The sequence below is a fragment of the Schistocerca nitens genome, chromosome 1, assembly GCF_023898315.1.
Source record: "Schistocerca nitens isolate TAMUIC-IGC-003100 chromosome 1, iqSchNite1.1, whole genome shotgun sequence".
NCBI classification, from domain to species: domain Eukaryota; kingdom Metazoa; phylum Arthropoda; class Insecta; order Orthoptera; family Acrididae; genus Schistocerca; species Schistocerca nitens.
Window position 1 is genome coordinate 112,495,750 of NC_064614.1, and position 20,133 is coordinate 112,515,882.

General features: G+C 40.5%; 1 protein-coding gene across 1 annotated transcript in view; it reads left to right on the top strand.

Annotated features, from left to right (window-relative positions):
• The first annotated feature begins 505 nt into the window (after window positions 1–505).
• LOC126255036 (protoheme IX farnesyltransferase, mitochondrial) overlaps window positions 506–20,133 on the top strand; it is a 53,292-nt gene continuing 33,664 nt past the window's right edge. The window contains exons 1-3 of the mRNA XM_049955404.1: window positions 506–638; window positions 6,480–6,586; window positions 10,741–11,011. Coding sequence (XP_049811361.1) covers window positions 506–638; window positions 6,480–6,586; window positions 10,741–11,011 — 511 coding nt within the window. The remainder of the gene's footprint in view (window positions 639–6,479; window positions 6,587–10,740; window positions 11,012–20,133) is intronic.

The following is a 20,133-nucleotide window of genomic DNA, read 5'->3' on the forward strand; positions in this document are numbered from 1 at the left end:
GGGGGGGGGGGGGGGGGGGATGTCATTTAAGATGATATTAAAAAGTATGAACTTCTGTTTTAAAAAGTTAGACAAATGAAAACTGTTACTTGAAAGCATTCATGTCGCAGCTCGTACCATTTTCTTACACAAAATTGTAGGAAAGGACATACACTCAGTCATATGGTTAGACAAAACCTGGGTCAGCGCTGGAGAATCAGTTGAGAAATGCTGGACAGAAGATACTCTGAATAGCAGCGGTCATCAGCCAACAGGAAGCGGATCTCGATTAATTGTGGCCCATGCAGGATCTTCAAACGGCTTTGTGCCTGAAGGACCTTTAGTTTTTCAATCGGGGGGAAAAAAAGATTACTATCATAAGGATATGGACCACCCACAGTTTCTACAGTGGTTTAAAAATTTGTCACACTTGTTTAGCATTCCGACGGTGTTTGTGATGGACAATGCACCATACCATTCTGTGATTTAAGACAAAACTCCCACCACTAGTGACCGTAAAGAAATTATGGTGCAGTGGTCGCAGGCCAGAGACATTGCTGCAGACATCAGCGTGATAAAGCTGCTGTTATACTCGCTCATAAAACAAAATGAGCCTGTGATGCCTAAATACATTGTAGATGAAATTGCAAGTGAACAGGGTTACTTGGTAATTAGGCTACCATCTTATCACTGTCATTTTAATCCAACTGAATTGGTTCCGAGTGACGTCAAGGCGTACATTAGAAGTAACTTTTACGATAACAGAAGTGGAAAGACTGCTACATGAAGGTCTTACTACTGTAGATGCCTCACGGAGGGAAAAAGTAGACTATGTTGCTTAACTGATAAGAGAAGCACAAACTATAGATGGCATTATAAATGAAAATGAACAATTAATGATTTCTCTTAATGATGATAACAAGGACAATGGTTTTGGTTCCAATTCTGATGATAGCGAAGGAGAACTGGATGGAATTGCGCCATTGACATCTTAAATTGGCGAGTGTAAATGTATACAGAATTAATTCATTCTCTCTACAATCGGGTAGGCTACGCATGTTTTGCTTTATTTCTTTCTGCGAGTGTGGATGGTGTATTATTTGGTATACATTGTTATACGACTTTTTACGTGCAGCTATTGCAGTAACAATTTGGAATGACTTTTCATAGATACTGTCATTAACTTTGGGTGTTTCTATTTCTCGGTTTCATATACTATCAAATGCTTAGCCTCCATTGTCATTCTCTCCATTGTTAGAAAAGCGTACTTTGTTGACTTACATATAAACTTTGATTGTAGCTTACATTTAGAAAACGTACTTTGGAGTTGTAAGCTATTGCAATCTCGCAATCGCAATATAGCCAACCACATGCGAGCTTTCAAGTGACATATTTCACCAGTCCGGTATAATAGCTAATATAGTAGAGCAGAGTTTAATAAATCAGACCTACTGAATTCATTCAGCCTTGCAGTGAAAGGGGGATGAAATAATGCATACAAATAACAGCAAACAAGCTCAACTGACAGGCCTTGCATGGCACAAGTGTTGCACCTTTGTCACTGGCCACACTCACAGGATGCTGGTTCCAAAATGATGTTGCTACTATTATTCAAATCGCCACACTGCCCACTGTTGCCCATTTGTCCACATCTTACCTCGGTGACTTGCTGCATCTGCGAATTCATAGATACACATGCCTCTCAGTGATAGGAACTCAGGTACTGCACTGGTGCCATCTGTCAGGTGGGGTCAGAATTCAACTGTTCTGTGAATTGCTAATTCACAACACACTGCAGAATCCCACATTCAACAATGTGCACTGATCAGTGTGCTCTGAATCACTTGTGCCTGCACCAGAATTGTACTCTTTTATCATATCTGCCTCAGATTGCCACCTATTCTCCTTTACAGAATAGGCAAGCCTCTGACCTCCATGCCCTGTGACGATGGGTGGGCATCCAACACCTTGTCGACTACTTGTGGTTTCACTGTCCTTCAGTCGCTTTCAGTAGATGCTTATGGCAGTAGCGTGCAAACAGCCTGTCAGCTTCACCATTTTTAAGATAATCATTCACAGGTTCCAGGCCATAACAAGGTGCCCTCCCTCCTTCGGGTCCGGGTGTAAGAATAGACCCGAGGTATTCCTGCCTGTCGTAAGAGGCAGCTAAAAGGCGTTTCACACGTTTCGGCCTTTATGTGATGGTCCCCTATAGGGTTTGACCTCCATTCTTCAAAATTTTCCCGAAGAGTGAGTCAATTGGGGAAGGGCACCTTACATGGTGCATCGTGTCCATTGTGCATTGAGATCTTTAGCCCACTTTCTCGTTGTTGCATTTCAGTCCCACTCATTCTCCACCTCTTGAGCGAGGACATCTTCCTGGGTGTGTTTTTCACCATGCACTATGCAGTGTCGCCTTCTGCGTCGACGATGACCGTGGACCTCTTTGCACCTGATATCCAGTCCGTTGCGGTGGGTTCGCCATGTACCCTGTTGGTTGTAGCCCCCTAAGCACACAGGGATCACTCTGCTGATGCCTGCACTGTTAATTCCCCACATATTCCAAGGGGTAGATGCCCATCCCCCTGGGGCATTGAGACTCCCGGCAATGGCCATCCTGCCAGGTGGCCTTTTCTGTGACTGGTGGCGCCTGTGGGGAGGGCCCCTAGTCAGAGTGGGTGGCATCAGGGCGGATGACATGCGGTGAAGTGTAGTCCATCATCAATTGCTGGTGATGAAACACCAGCAATGTCAGACTAAGGATGGCAGTGGGTCTTATTCGCCCCGGTACCTTGTATGTTCGAGAGCTGATGGGGAATCTTTCAAGGCGATGAAGCCTCAGTTTTTTGTTGATCATTTAGAGGACATGTTTGGGGAGGTGGAGGGACTGTCCAAAATGAAATCTGGGTCAGTCTTGATCAAAACAGCATCGTCTGCCCAGTCACGGACGTTACTCGCTTGTGACAAACTGGGGGATGTTTCTGTAGCCATCATGCCCCGTAAGAGCTTAACTATGGTCCAGGGTATCATATTTCACAGGGACCTTCTTTTGCAGTCTGGTGATGAGCTGCGCACCAATTTAGAGGGGTGAGGTGTACATTTCGTCCGGCATGTCCACCAGGGTCCGAGGGATAACCAGGTTGCCACCAGTGCCTTCATCTTCGCCTTCGAGGGTGATACATTGCCTGAGAAGGTCCAGGTGATGGTCGACTGCTGTGATGTAAAGCCCTATACCCTCCCCCGATGCGGTGCTTTAAGTGCTGGAAGTTCGGACATATGTCTTCCCACTGTACTTCCAGCATCATATGTCGAGATTGTGGATGCCCATCACAATACTCCATGTGCCCTTCTTACCATCTGTGTCAACTGCAGAGAGCACCATTCGCCTTGCTCGCCTGACTGCAGAATTCTCCAGAAAGAAAGGAAATTAATGGAGTACTAGACCTTGGACCGACTGACCTACACTGAGGCTAAGAGAAAATTTGAACGCCTACATCCTTGTACGTATTACATTGTCTTGTGCCGCCGCTACAACAGTTCTGGCACCATCAGCACTGCCAACATGTCACCTCTCAGAACTGAAAGACTACACCTGCCCCTTGATGGTGGGGGGCACTTACCTCCCTGTTGCTCCCACACCACCTACTTCAGAAGCAACAGCCCCCCAACTATCGGGGACACCCATCCCCACTTGTTAGCTGGAGAAGCATAAGTCTTCTTCGGCTTCTCTTGCTAGGAAGAGGTCCCTTGGGTCACTCCCTTCCCAAGTTTCTGCTAGTGGGAAAGATGACACCCACCAGTGGCTGAAGATCTCAAAAGCAGCTGGTCATAGGGCTTCACGCTCATCCTCAGTCCCCGAGACTGAGCTAGTGAAGTCCTCCCAGCCAGGGAATCCCAAGGAGCAGTGAGAAAATCCAAAAAGAAGACCCCTAAGAACAAGGAAATTGCGATGGCACCCACACCACTGCTACCTACAAGCTCTGTGTCTGAGGATGGGGTGGATATTCTGGACCTAGAGCTCGCTAGACCCTCAGACGCAATGGATATAGACTGCTCAGGCAAAACATCGGTGGCAGCATGTGCCCCTGAGGTGTAAACTGCCTCATTGAATGTTCCATGCTTTCCCAGTCTCACGATGACGTCATCCTCCAGTGGAATTGCGGTGGTTTTTTTCCACCGCCTGGCTGAGCTACGGCAACTGTTAAGCTTTACACCTGCTATCTGCATTGCCCTCCAGGAAACATGGTTTCCGGCAATGTGGACCCCTGCCCTCTCTGGCTGTAAGGGATATTATAGGAACTGTAGTGACTGTAATTGAGTGTCAGGTGGAGTTTTTGTTTATCCTAAACTCAGTCTGTAGTGACACTGTGCCCCTTCAAACTCCTTTTGAAGCTGAGACTATCAGAATAAGGACGACACAGGAAATAACTGTCTGCAATGTATATCTTCCTCCAGATGGTGCAGTACCCGTGAATGTATTAGCTGTACAGATTGATCAACTCCCTAAACCTTTCCTACGTTTGGGAGATTTTAAGGCCCTTAACCCCTTGTGGGGTGGCACCATGCTTGCTGGCCAAGGCAAAGATGTAGAAACTTTACTGTCTTAGTTCGACCTCTGTCTCTTAAATACTGGGGGCCGCAACACATTTCAGTGTGGCTCATGGTAGTTACTCGGCCATTGATTTATCAATTTGCAGCCCAGGACTTCTCCCATGTATCCACTGGAAAGCACATCATGACCTATGTAGTAGTGAGCACTTCCCCATCTTCCTGTCACTGCCCTGGCATCAGGCCCACAGACACCTGCCCAGATGGGCTTTAAATAAGGCAGACTGGGAAAATTTCACCTCTGCTGTCACCGTTGAATCTCCCCTACACGGTAATGTCAATGTGACTGTTGAGCAGGTGACAACAATTGTTTCTGTGGCAGAAAAAGTGATCCCTCGCTCTTTATGGTGCCCCCGGCATGAGGCAGTCCCTTGTTGGTTGCCGGAAGTTGCTGAAGCAATTAAGGAGTGTCAGCGAGCTCTACAGTGGCATAAGTGGCACTCTTCCCTGGAGCACCTCATAGCCTTTAAACAGCACCGTACCCACATTCACCAGCTTATCAAACGACGGAAGCAGGAGTGTTGGGAGAGATATGTCTTGACCATTGGGTGCCATACGTCACCTTCCCAAGTTTGGGCAAAGATCAAACATCTTTTCAGGTACCAGACCCCAACAAGTGTTCCTGGGGTTATCATAAATGGCTTGTTATCTATTGGCGCAAAAGCGATTGCCGAGCACTTTGCTCTACCCTCTGTGTCGGAGAATTACCCCGCAGCCTTTCACGCTCTCGGTGTTACCATAAATGGCTTGTTATCTATCAACGCAAAAGTGATTGCTGAGCACTTTGCTCTACCCTCTGCATCGGAGAATTACCCCGCAGCCTTTCACACTCTCAAACGGCAGCTGGACGGGAAAGTCCTCTTATTCACTACACACCACAGTGAATCCTATAATGCCCCATTTACAGAGTGGGAGCTCCTCAGTGCCCTTGCACATTGCCCCGACACAGCTCGTCATCTTCAACTGGATCTGGTGCGATGACGTCTTCGCATTGCAATGGCGGGAGAGCACCATCATTCCGATGCTCAAACACGGTAAAAACCTGCTTGATGTGGATAGCTATCGGCCCATCAGCCTCACCAACATTCAGTATAAGCTGCTGGAACGTTTGGTGTGTCAGCGGTTGAGTTGGGTCCTGGAGTCAACGTGGCCTACTGGCTCCATGTCAGGACGGTTTTTTTAGAAACAAGGGACTGATGACCTCGTAGTTTGGACCCTTCCCCTCCCCCCCCCCCCCTTTAAACCAACCAATGTGCCCTTTGTGAAAGACAAATATATCAATGAATGCCCCAATGTGTGGCTTACATCGCCTCTAGAATCTGTTATCTTTAATAAACATCATAAAGCCACAGAGCACCAGGCATTCAAGATTTTTATCTCTAAAATCACTCCCCATTCATCTCTGTTTCACTTACCTAATTTTCTTACCACGTCGTTTTCCCCTGTGGCACGAGACGGCATTCGGTCTCCAGTGGGCAGTGTCATAATGTTTTGGCTCATCATTGTATGTCTAATCCAAATATATTTTCCGCTTTAGATTTGTTGACTACTGTGATGTTGAGTACCTGTGAAACATTCCTATTTATGCTTCAGCGGTGACTACACCATATACCAGACTCAATTGATATGCATAATCTAATAACCAACATTGTGTCTGCAATACTAGCATATATTCTGAATGATGTTGACAAAGTAAATGTCACAAAATTCAATCTTGTGTCACCAACTTCTCCTTCTGAAATTAAGAAAATTATACATTCTCTCAAAAATAACAGCTCATCTTTATTGTTGGTGTTTTCAATAGAGTACTAAAGATTTGTTCCCATATAATAAGCCTGTCTTATCTGAAATATCTAATGCATCACTAACTCAAGGCATTTTTTCAGAGAGACTGAAATATGCCGTTGTCAAATCCCTGTTAAAGAAAGGTGTTAGGAAAGATATCAAGAAGTACCAACCTATTTCACTGCTGACATCATTTTCCGAAATTTTTGAAAAGGTGATGTATTCTAGAATAGTATCTCACCTTAGCAACAGTAATATCTTCAGCAAATTACAGTTTGGGTTTCAGAAGAGTTGCTCTACTGACATGGGGAGATCACCTGGGATGGGATCAACTTTATGAAACCACCTATATGATGATGTAGATTAGGGTCCCAGGTATTTCACCCTAAAGCTGTTCACCCTGATGAGCCCTTGTTTCCAAGTAATTGACAAAAAGAATTTCATAATTTTGTGGTATACTATAGAGCCTTAAAATACAGTCCTGCTTACAAAGGTGTTGACTTACAAAGGTGTTGTAGCGTAGTTGTTAGCATATGTGCATGACATGCAGAAGGTTATGGGTTCGAATTTTGTCTTTTTTATTTTTAAACAGTTGTCAATATGAGTTTAATCGTTATTTTTATTCAGTTAATTGCTTCAAATGTATTTTTTTAAATTTCTAGTCCTTTGTCTCATCACACTAATCATCTCATTAACTTTTTCATTTGCTCTTACGTTTTCTGCATGTGATTTTAATTATTTTTATTTAATTATCTCAATATTTAAGCATTTGAAAATGTCAGTCTATAAGATAAAAAACAAAAGACAGGATAATCTACATACATTGACTGTGCAGTGGTGTCAAAAATGTTTTTGTACAATAGATAAATTTTTTTGGTTGGTAGTGATCATACAGATATTTAAAACATAAATTCCTGTTGCACCATGGACAAAATAATACAGCTGAAGATTTCAAAGAAAGAAGGGATTATAAATAAATGCACAAAATGGGGAAGAGAAGTAACATATGCAGTAATGTGGGAGAATATAATGTAATTAATGCAATGATTAAAATGAGTTGACAAAGGGTTAGAAATTCCAGAAAAATACAATTAGACCAGTCAGTTGAATGAAGATAGTGATCAAGGTCATTTTGATAAAGATTAAAAAATTAGAAGATTTTGAGGCACCTGACAAGATTTGAACCCACAACATTCTGCAAGCCATGCTTATATGGTAACCACTTTGCTACAACAGCTCAGTACATATAACTGTCTATTTTAAGGCTGTAGAGCATTATGCAAAATTACATTTTTTTTTTCATTGTTTACTTCCAAATGAAGGCCTACCAGGGGTGAATGGCTGCAGGCTGTGGTACATGAGACCCTAACCTTCATCACCATATAGACGATTTCACAGACTTGAGCACATCTCTGGGGACTTCTCCTTGCGAGAATACCATTTACATGTTCTGTCACCAGATTTTGCGAGCATTAAATAATAAAATAGTGTCGGTTGGTATGTCCTGTGACCTATGTATGGCATTTGACTGTGTGAATCACAGACTTTTTCTAGATAAATTGAAGTTGTATGGGAGTGATGATATAGCCAACCAATGGGTAGTGTCATATCTAACAAAAGAATGCAGAAAGCTGTGCTTAGTAATTCAACCAATATGGTCTGGGTGCGTAATCCTGACTGGGAAGAAATCAGTCACATACGAGGATTTCCCAAGGCTTAATCTTAGGCCCACTATTGTTTCTCATACGTATAAACAATCTTCCATCCAATATACAACAAGCAAAATTAGTTTCTTTTTATACTAGTATTGTAATCAATCCAAGCATATATACAGAAACAGAAAAGAAATAATCAACAGGGTGGGCAGAAGCTTCAAAATCCTTAGATGTCCATATCGATGAAGATTTAAACTGAAAAAAGCACATTCTGGAATTCATAAACAACTTAGTTCAGCCATCTTTGTACTTAGAATCTTTGCAAATCTTGGGGAGAGAGAAATCAATAACTTGACATATTTGCATGTCTTCATTCCATAATGTCATACCGAATAATGTTCTAGGATGACTCATATTTAAGAAAGATAGTCTTCATTGCTCAAAGATGTGATGTAAGAATGATATGTGGTGCTCACCCATCATCATCTTGTAGATATCTGTGTTTGAGATTGGACTTTCTGACTACTGCTTCACAGCATATTTATTCCCTCATGAAGTTTTCTGTAAATAATCTACTAAATTCAAAAGGAACAGCAATGTACTTAAGTACCTTACCAGGAGTAAAAATGACAGTCACTACTCCACATTAAGTTTGTCTTCAGCACTAAAAGTGGTACACAATATTGCAACTAAAATTTTTGGTCACTTACCCTTTGATAAAAAAAATAAAAAAAAAAGTCTGAAAAACAGCAAAGTAAATTTTGAAAACAAACTGAAAACTTTTCTCCTTTGCAACTCCTCCTATTCTGTTGAAGAATTTGTATTATTAAATTGTCTAAATGATGATGGGTATAAATTACTAACTCACATAAAAAACCTTATAAATATTCAGCATGTTTACAAATTAGTTTGCAATGTGAATCTAAAGTGACTCATTCCACATCTTCATGATTTATCATGCAAAATGAGTCATGGAACATGCAACTGTTCCTGACCTGGTCGGTGTGGCAGACTAGGCAAGACAGACTTGTTTATCAAATGCTGAATAATGTGGACAGTAATATGGGCACTTAAGCTGGTTTTTATTGGAGAAACAGTCAGTCATGACACAATTGCAGTTTATAGTCTCTCTAAGAAAGTTGTGGCATTGATAAGTTGAATCTGAAGATGCTGATTATGATTTATACTGATATTTAAACTTAATGCCCCACAATTAGTTGAATGTATTGATCCATTTATTCTGTTGTTTCAAATCTGTGGGCTATTGATATTGTACCTTCTGGAGTGAGGTCCAAAAGTTACCGTACTTTTCTCATACCAGTTTATCCTCACCTATGTCATGAATTTGTGGTCCAACATTAGACTATTACGTTTTCACTCCTTTGAATTTATATTCATGAGTAAGATACCATAGTTTGACCACTAATGCTAGGTATGACTTTCCTGGAGGATCACCACATTGATGGAAATGCAAACTTCCTTATACCTTATAGGATTTATGTGTAGAATAAGTTTTCATGATCTTACAAAGCTCTCCAAATGGCAATATAGTAAAATCTACCAACAGTTATAAGCTCTTTAAGAAGTGGAAGATTTCTGGATATATACTGGGCAAGAAAAAGGCCCATTGTAAACTGAGACGTACTATTGTGTAAGCATGTGGTTCAGTATGTAGCTTAAGTATCAATTGCCAATCCAAAAGTACAGAGTCCAATCTTTGCCAGATCCTAGAACTTTTTCTGTTATTTACTACTGTTGTTGCCTCTGGCCATTATTTGTATGTGTTTATGCCAGGTTGCATCATGGTTTGCAGTGCACACTAAATTATCCCTCTATAAATGTATTCAAAGTCAGAGTGAAGCTAAAGCACAATGCTTGTAATGGCATAGTAATACACTGTGGTGGTCAGGCCCATACTTAGGGTGAGGAAAACCCTTAACTTCGCCTACTGTGAAAGCCACAAAATGTTGCCTGAAATAGTGTTATTCTGTCCTAATTATCCTTGACTCATCTTAAGCTTGTTTTTCTTATGCTTCTTCATGGTTCAGTTGCAATGGTAGGTCACATATCATCTACCTCCTGCTGTAATTTTTTTCATCGGTGTGGCTGTTGCTGCTGTTCTGGTAATATTTGGAATTACTGTTCGTGCTGCTTCTGTTTCTACTCTAATAATTGTCCATAATATTCTGTAATGTGCTTATGGGAATTTTGCAGTTGACATTTGGGTTACTCTTTGCTACTTTTGTGTCCTAGTCTGTGCAGACATTTATTAAACTAAAATTAACCCATGAACTAACGCAAGAAACGCAGCAGGTGCAGTGAATGAATAAATCCAAGCAAATTCATGTTAACAATAAACTGTAAAGTTCAGTCCAGCCATGTATGTATGTGTGTATGTATGTATGTGCGTGTGTGTGTGTGTGGGGGGGGGGGGGTATTTTTGTTGTTGTCATCATTGTTTTTCTGCCATTGGATGTCCCAGTTCTGTGTGTGGTTTTGTAATGTCTCTTACCTTCTAAGTTCTTTTTAGATTTTCGTGTGAATGTTTGGCACTTTCTCTTTCAGCATCTAGTGTTAGGGGTCTATTTTAGTGCCACAATACATTCTGAAATCTGTGTTACTTGAGCTATACCTGCATGTATATCATCAATGATTACACTGTAAAGGTTGGAATTTTGATGCATGTTGGTAATTTACTGCTTGTTTGTTTCAGTACTCTAGTAAAGTTTCATCAGGAAGAACTACAACTCCAGTTGTTGCCCAGCCTCGTGAATCGCTCTCATTAAAAAATGAGTTCACACTGTTGGAAAGAGAGCTCTTACCAAAAGCAACATCACTGTCTTCACCCTCTTCTGACACTTCAACATCATCGACATCAACGAAAAAGAAGAATGTTGCTGACAGTAACAAATGGCAGGAGATAACTATTAATTACTCAACACTGCCTCAACAGTATCTGAAGCTGTCAAAGATCAGGCTTACATGTAAGACACAGTAACTAACTGATTTAGATACTCATAAAAATACCATATTAAGCCATTTGTAAGCCTCGTATCTGTGGTCTAGGAGTAGTGTCTTTGATTAGTATTGAAAATGTTCTTGGTCCATGGTTCATATCCTGCCACTGCTTAAATTTTGACTAATAATCAGCACAAGAGGTCACCCTCAGTCTGCCAACAGCCTTATCTAAGAGGACAGAGGAGTGGACAGAGGTTCAGGGCACTCTCTTGTCCTTGGGATGGGAAACTGCCCCTATAGGTGGAAGAATCAGCAATGATCAACGGCATGAGTATGCAGAAGGCAATGGAAACCACTGCATTAAAGATATATAAAATGTATCCACAGGACATGTGGCATGTAACTGAAAAAGTGTCATGATGATATCTCCATTGGCAAAAAACTCCGGAATAGTTCTCCATTTGGATCTCCAGGAGGGGACTGCCAAAGGGGAGGTGACCTTGAGAAAAAGACTAAATAACCAACGAAAGGATAACTTTCTACAAGTCGGGACATGGAATGTCAGAAGCTTGAATGTGATAGGGAAGCTAGAAAATCTGAAAAGGGAAATGCAAACACTCAGTCTAGATATAGTAGGGGTCAGTGAAGTGAAATTGAAAGAAGACAAGGATTTCTGGTCAGATGAGTATAGGGTAATATCAACAGCCGCAGAAAATGGTATAACAGGAGTAGGATTTATTATGAATAGGAAGGTAGGGCAGAGAGTGTGTTACTGTGAACAGTTCATTGATAGGATTGTTCTTATCAGAATCAATGACAAACCAACACTGAGAGTGATAGTTCAGGTACACATGCCGACGTCACAAGCTGAAGATAAAGACAGAAAGTATATGAGAATATTGAAAGGGTAATACAAGTATGTAAAGGGAGATGAAAATCTAATAATCATAGGGGCCTGGGATGCAGTTGCAGGGGAAGGAGTAGAAGAAAATGTTACAGGAGAAAATGGGCTTGGGACAAGGAATGAAAGGGGAGAAAAACTAATTGAGTTCTGTCATAAATTTCAACTAGTAATAGTAAATACTCTGTTCAGGAATGATGAGAGGAGGAGGTATGATGGAAAAGGCCGAGTGATACGGGAAGATTTCAGATAGATTACATCATGGGCAGATTCCGAAATCAGATACAGGATTGTAAAGCATATCCAAGAGCAGATATAGACTCAGATCACAATTTAGTAGTGATGAAGAGTAGGCTGAAGTTTAAGAGATTAGTCAGGAAGAATCAGTATGCAAAGAAGTAGGATACACAAACACTAAGGAAAGACTAGATATGTTTGAAGTTCTCAAAGGCTGTAGATACAGCAGTAAGGAACAGCTCAGTAGGTGGTACAGTTGAAGAGGAATGGACTTCTCTAAAAAGAGCAATCACAGAAGTTGGAAAGAAAATCATGGGTGCAAAGAAGGTAACCGCGAAAAACCATGGGTAACAGAAGAAATACTTGATCACTGAAAGAAGAAAGTACAAAAATGTTTAGGGAAATTAAGGAATACAGGTCACTGAGAAATGAAATAAATAGCAAGTTCAGGGAAGCTAAGACAAAAGCAGGAAAAATGTGAATAAATCGAAAAATAAATGATTGTTGGAAGCATATAGGAAAGTCGAAACGACATTCAGTGAAATCAGAAGCAAGGGTGGTAACATTAAGAGTGCATTAGGAATTTCACTGTTAAATGTAGAGGAGAGAGCAGATAGGTGGGAAGAATACATTGAAGGTCTCTACAAAGGGGAAGATCTGTCTGATGTGATGGAAGAAGAAACAGGAGTCAATTTATAAGAGATAATGGATCCAGTATTACAGTCAGAATTTAAGAGAGCTATGGAGAACTTAATATCGAATGAGGCAGAATGGGTAGATAAACTTACATCAGAATTTCTAAAATCATTGGGGGAAGTGCCAACAAAATGACTATTCACATTGGTATATAGAATGTATTAATCTGGTGACATACCATCTGACTTTCAGAAAAATATCATCCACACAGTTCCAAAGACGGCACGAGTTGCCAAGTGTGAGTATTATTTTACAATCAGCTTAGCAGCTCATGCGTCCAAGCTGTTAACAAGAATAATATACAGAAGAACGGAATGTTGCAGTTGATAATGGAGGCAAGACTGAAGAAAAATCAAGCTACATTCATAAGATTTGTCAAGCTGGAAAAAGTGTTTGGCAATGTAAAATGGTACAAGATGTACGAGATTCTGAGAAAAATAGGAATAAACTATAGGGAGAGATGGGTAATATACAGTATCTACAAGAGCCAAGAGGGAGTAATAAGAGTGGACAACCAAGATTAAAAAGAGTTTAAGACAAGGATGTTGTCTTTTGTCCCTGCTGTTCAATTTGTACATCAAAGAAGCAGTGATGGAAATAAAAGAAAGGTTGAGGAATGGTATTAAAATTCAAAGTGAAATGCTACCAATGATAAGATTCGCTGATGACATTGCTATCCTGAGTGAAAGTGAAGAAGAATTACACGATCTGCTGAATGGAATGAACAGTCTAATGAGTACAGAATGTGAACTAAGAATAAATCAAAGAAAGGTGAAAGTAATGAGAAGTAGCAGAAATGAGAACAGGGAGAAACGTAACATCAGGATTGACTGTCATGAAGTAAATGAATTTAAGGAATTGTGCTACATAGGCAGCAAAAAAACCAATGATGGACAGAGCAAGGAGGGCATCCAACACAGACTAGCGCTGGCAAAAAGGCCATTCCTGGCCAAGAGAAGTCTACTAGTATCAGATATAGGTCTTAACCTGAGGAAGAAATTTCTGAGAATGTATGTTTGGAGCACAGCATTGTATGGTAGTGAAATGTGGATTGTAGGAAAACCAGAATGGAAGAGAATCGAAGCATCTGAGATGTGGTGCTACAGACAAATGTTGAAAATTAGGTGGACTAATAAGATAAGGAATGAGAGGTTCTGAGCGGAATTGGAGGGTAAAGTAATATGTGGAAAGCACTGACAAGGAGAAGGGACAGGATGATAGGACATGTATTAAGATACCAGGGAATGACTTCTGTGGTACTAGGGGGAGTTGTAGAAGGCAAAAACTGCAGAGGAAGATGGAGATTGGAATACATCCAGCAAATAATTGAGGACTTAGGTTGCAAGTGCTGCTCTGAGATGAAGAGGTTGCCACAGGAGAGAAATCATGGTGGGCCACATCAAACCAGTCAGAAGACTGATGACTCAAAAAGCCTTTGCATGGGGGCAAGAGACTTTCAATAATTAAAAAATACTAACTAGCCGTTCTGATTGTAGCACATCAGTGAGGATGATAATACCAGTTGTAGAAAAAAGTTATGCCTTACAAAGTAACTATGTTGTGTATTAGTAAGAAACAACACTGAGTGTTTACTCTAATCTTGTCCCGTAGTCCATACAGTTGCCATATGTAGGATGCATAGTACATTCCTCACGTGATACTGATTACTTTGTAAGTAAACATTCATGGGGTAGCTAGTACCTATCTTCAAGCTTTCACCAGTTCAAGTTTTTAAGCATTTCTGCGACACTCATATGAGTTGTGAAAAACTGTCACCATTCATTCTACCCTTCTTTGTATACGTGCAGTATCCCGATTAGAACTTAGCTATGAGTTCCAAAATACCTGAGCAATATTCTGGGATTGTTCGCATCAGTGGTCTGTAAGCAATTATATTTGTATATTGACTATAGTATCCCAGTATCCTACCAATGAAATGGAAGTCTAGCACCTGCTTTGCATACATCAGAGCCTATATATTGTCATTTCATTTCATATACCAACAAACTGTTACATCCAGGTATTTAGATAAGCCGACTGACTCCAATTGTGAATAATTAATAGTGCAGTCATAGGATAGTACATTGTAGTGCTTTGCGAAGTGCACACTTGTCCATTTTTGAAGATTTAAGCAAACTCCCAGTCTTTGTCCTACTTCAAAAACTTACCAGGTTCTTACTGATTATTTACGGAACTTTTTCATGTAGTACTTATTTGTAGATAATTTTATTACCCGCAAAAAGTGTTAGATTACTGTTAATATTGTCTGCCAGGTCATCTATGTATAAAATAAACAGCAAGGGTTCTTAGTACACTTCCCTATAGTCAATGACTTTCTATCCGAGATAACATGCAGCATTCTCCCTACCAAGAAGTCCTCAAGTTAGTTATATGTTTTGTTTTATACCTTGTATAAACATGTTTTCAATAATACATGTTGCTGTGGTACTTAGTCAAGTGATTTTTGAAAGTCAAGGAATAAAGTGTCCCTCTGGCTTTCGAGACGACATGTGAGCATAAGTGCAAGTTGGATTTTATATGACCAATGTTTTCAGAATCATTCTGGTTAGCATGGAGGAAATTATTCTGTTAGAGATACCTAATTACATTTGAGTACAAATCACATTCTGTTATTCTACAATACATTGGTGCCAGTGATGCTGAATGGTGTGTAGATCTTTCCTGTGTTTCCTGTAGACAAGTGAGACCTGTGCTTTTTCCAACTACATTGCACAGTTTTTTGTTCACTCATCATTGTCGGGGTGTGAGAATTAAACTGGAACAGTAATCCTACATCTTCCTCTGTAAAGAGACATTAGAAAACAGAATTAAGCGTTTCTGCTTTTGCTTTGCTACACCCGGTTTCAGTTCCTGTGTCATCCAGGAGTGTTTGGACACTAACTTTGGTGCCACTGACAGATTTTACATATTGCCAGAATACCTTTAGATTTTGTGAGGGATATTTCGATAACATTCTTCTACAGTAATCATTGAAAGCCTTGCACATTGCCCTTTTGACAGCCTAAAATCTTCCATTCAGCATCTCTCTTTCTGTTATAGCCATTTGTTTTGTTTTGCATCTGTTATGTAGAAGGTGATGTTTCTTTATAAATTTGTTCACGGCGATTGAATACCATGGAAGCAATGACTTTGCCAATGATAAGTGAGCTGCAGTAATGCTAATGGGTTTTAAGTGTGCTGATGAAAAAAATCAGAAAACTGCATATGTTCAAATGCAGAAATATATTAATGAAAGGCATGCTAGTTATTAGCCCAGAGGCTACAACTGCATTCCATAGTGCTAGGTGGCCAGTAAGACCAACAATGTAGTAGGTAAGGCCATTTTCTCACTTGTGAGTGCTGGGACTGCAGTGTCAAAGAAGTGACTCTATTATTGCCAATACAAAACAAAGGGCTTGCCTACACAACAGACATATACTATCACGTCACAAATCTGTACTGCAGAGAAGGTGCATCCAAAGGGGAACGACTTCTGTATTGCCATGAAATATATCAGCTGCAGTATGTATCTCTCAGCACGTGATCTGCATTTACTTGGTTCAAATGGCTTGAGCACTATGGGACTTAACATCTTAGGTCATCAGTCCCCTAGAACTTAGAACTACTTAAACCTAACTAACCTAAGGACATCACACACATCCATGCCCGAGGCAGGATTCGAACCTGCGACCGTAGCAGTCCCGCAGTTCCGGACTGCAGCGCCTAGAACCGCACGGCCACCGCGGCCGGCTTGCATTTACTTGAGTCTCATTAAATGCAGCATGGAAAATTCCATTTTTGTAATGGTCAGAAAGTAGAGAAAACTTTGCTGTTTCAGGTGTACAGCTAAGTTGACAAATTCATTTATATGTACATTATTCCAAAGTTCAACCTAGGTATTTTTATCACATGCTGCGATTGATGTCTTGGAAGATTTCACAGCATAGGCTCCAGCCGTATCAAAGCCGAGCTCACCTTAAAGCATCACTTGCAACACCTCAACAGCTCAGTCTTCAAGATACTGTGCCAAAAACGTGAATTGTCAAAAATTAATATCAAAAACTGTACCATTTGTTGACAACACTATGAAACCTCAAGAATCACAGAAGGTGTAGTAGTTCATATGGAAGTCACTTTCCTCTTTCTACTACACAACATGCAGAGAAGTCTATTCCACCTACAGATATACATCATTGTTGACAGGTCTTGTGCAGAATACATTAGGCAACAGAAGTGAACCCCACTTCATTCCACTGATATCTTCTTGTTCTTCTAGTGTTATGGAACTGTAGTACTACAGGTTGCCCCTTCAAAAGTTACATTTTCCTCTTCTCTTCCCAGAACATCTTCACCTTTTCTCTTCTTCTTACTCTCTCAGCTTCTAAGATCTTTAGTATGTTCCGTTTTCTGCTCGATTGGTAACACACTATGCTTTTCCTCTCTATCCTTCTGGTCGATGTGTACATGCTTCTCAAATTTTCCTTTCCTTCCACACTGATCCATAGTTCCATTCAGAGTTCAACAAGCGGGCTGGTTCCTCTCTTTCCTCTTGTCCTCCCTGACACTTTTCATCATTCTGTCTATATTTGTTCCGATGACAATTACCACAGACCGTGCCATTTTCAGCCTCATTTCTCCTGATGCTTTCCACATACTCACAGCTCAACCCTAGGTCTTTGCATGCATCTCTCACCTCTTTTAGGGCTTGCTATTTTCATCGGTATTTTTCTCTTATTTCTCTAGTTATTCTGTACCATTACTTCCTAGTGATATTGTATCATATATGGTACTGCATTCCTCACCATTGCCTTGTAGTGTCTGGTCTTTGTTTCTGTAGATATATTCTTTTCATTGTATGTATCTTTGATCAACAGAAGGCTGACATCATCATCTATGTTATTCGCGCATTACATTTGTTTCTTCCTGTTATATATTCTCTCAGATATTTACATTTGTTCGCCCTTTGCCTGATGCTCTCAGATGTTTCCCAATCCAAAGGGTTATTCAGTGCCTTTGTATTGTTGTAGGCAATCCTCAGTCCTACTCTTCTGCCTATCTTGTTTAGGTTGCCAAGTTGTCACTTTGTGGCTCCTTCTATCTCGCTTACTCATCTGGCTACGAAGTCTACTTGGGCCATGTTGTCCTGTTTGTCCCCCATGTACATCTTTGGTATTTGCATATTCTCTTTTACTGATCTTCACTGTCTGACCGCTTCATCCAATGCTACGCTGAACAAAATTGGTGACAATTGATCACGCTGTTTGACACTGGTCTGGACCTCAGTTACTTCTGACACTGGTCCTTTGGATCTCATTTTCACCTTTGTGTCGGTCAGAATTTCCATTGTGGTTCTTGTGTAGTACCATGTAGTCCTTTTTTCTTTAGGAACCATTTAAGAGTCTGTCTGTTGAAGGAGTCAAATGCCCTCATGAAGTCCACAAATGTTACTGCCATCATTTTGTTCTAAGCCCTATGTAGCCACTAATAGTGATAATTGGGTGTAGTTGTTCACCCCCCTGTTGTCCCTCTTCTTATGTACTGACATTATGTATTGGCATTCTTCCATCCTGGTAACTTCTTTGTCCTCCAGATCTGGAAGATAACTTGTGTTGTCTACCGTCTTATTGCCTCCCCATTTTATCATCCCAACCTCTAACTCATCATCTCCATTTGCCTTGTTATTAATTTACATTGGTTATGGCCTCTTTCACTTTGTCTCTGGTTGGACAGTGTGACTCTCTTCTGTGTACATCCTTTATTCAATGGCACATGACATCTGTTCTGGTGTTCTTCCTGAACTTGGCGTTCATGTTCTCTTTAGTGTTTGTCCAACGTTACTACTGGTCAATCTGGAATTTTCCAAGACAAGTGCAGAGGCTTGCTCATGTCTTTGTTCGTACCTGTATGGCCCTGAAGTGTGTTGTCATTAGTTTCATTTTGTATTCTCAACACATTTCAGTTAACATTTCCTCAGTTTTATTTGTACTCTGGTGTGCTGAGTACTCGCCTACTGTTCCCTTCTAATCTGTACATTTTAATCACCTACTATAGTTCAATTCTTTTATCTTGGTGGCTCGCGCATGCCCGCCCAGATGCGGGAGATTGCTGCGTTGCCAGTTGCACACGACGCACGCGCCAATAGAAGCAGCGCCATAGTATAGCATAGTTCGCAAGCTTACGTTTAGGGGGGAGCGCGCAGTTCATGAAGTAAAGCCACCACGGCCGCATTAACCCTTTCACTGCTACAAAGACGTGCTCCCTGCATTCCGCGCTGTGCGCGATTTTGTCACTGCACTGCTCGCCTGTGCAGACACATCGTGTTCCGACTGCTTTGACACTCTTATCATTCGATTCCACAAAAACTATTTGGCACAAAAATTATATTTTTACACATCTTCTTGACTGATACCTTCCCCCCATAAATGATGTTCAACGCAGTTATTATGCAGCATTAAATATAGTAAACCATTGCACGTAATTTTGAAGAGTTTGCAAAGGTAAAAGTCCATAGAGTATACTTTCCGTATGGTCGATTTTAGTTGCCACAATGTCGAGAATGAAATGTGGACAAGATACCTAAATTTCATATAAAATTTACTGTATAACAATATCTCATTTAAGTACCAAATAGGTGTCGTATGTAATATTGAGAAATATTCCGTCTTTCGCGACTGTAACAAAAGTTTTATTTACACTGAGCACGTTTGGCTTTATTTTAAAGCACTTCAATCAATCAAAAGGAAGTAGACAAAATACATTAAACAAAACTGTGGACTTACAAAAACATTAGGACTTGAATATACCGTCTATCAGTGAAGTGCTCTGAGCTATGTCAAATATAATTTTTGTGTGTGGCACACACAAACATCATTTATTTGCTAAAACACTGATCAGCCAACACAAACGTTGAATATTGTGTTACCGCAGCACAAAACTACGAAAGGTGACTTGGCAATGGAGGAGACAAAATACGGTCCACTGAAGATGCTTCAAAAGAGAGAAATGCGTCTGGTCTAAATAAGTCGCTTATTACAGTTGCAGAAGAGGAATATATTTCAGTACCATTGGTAAAACTGCAACTGTGGAACAAAAACAAGAAAGAGAACATGAGTACCATTGTGTATGTGCCATACCTTTCATTGATTGAAGTGCTTTAAAATAAAGCCAGACGCGTCCGGTGTAAATAAAACTTTTATTACAGTCGCGAAAGACGGAATATTTCTCAATATTACATAACACCTATGTGGTACTTAAATTAAATGAGATATTGTTATACAGTAAATTTTATATGAAATTTAGGTATCTTGTCCACAT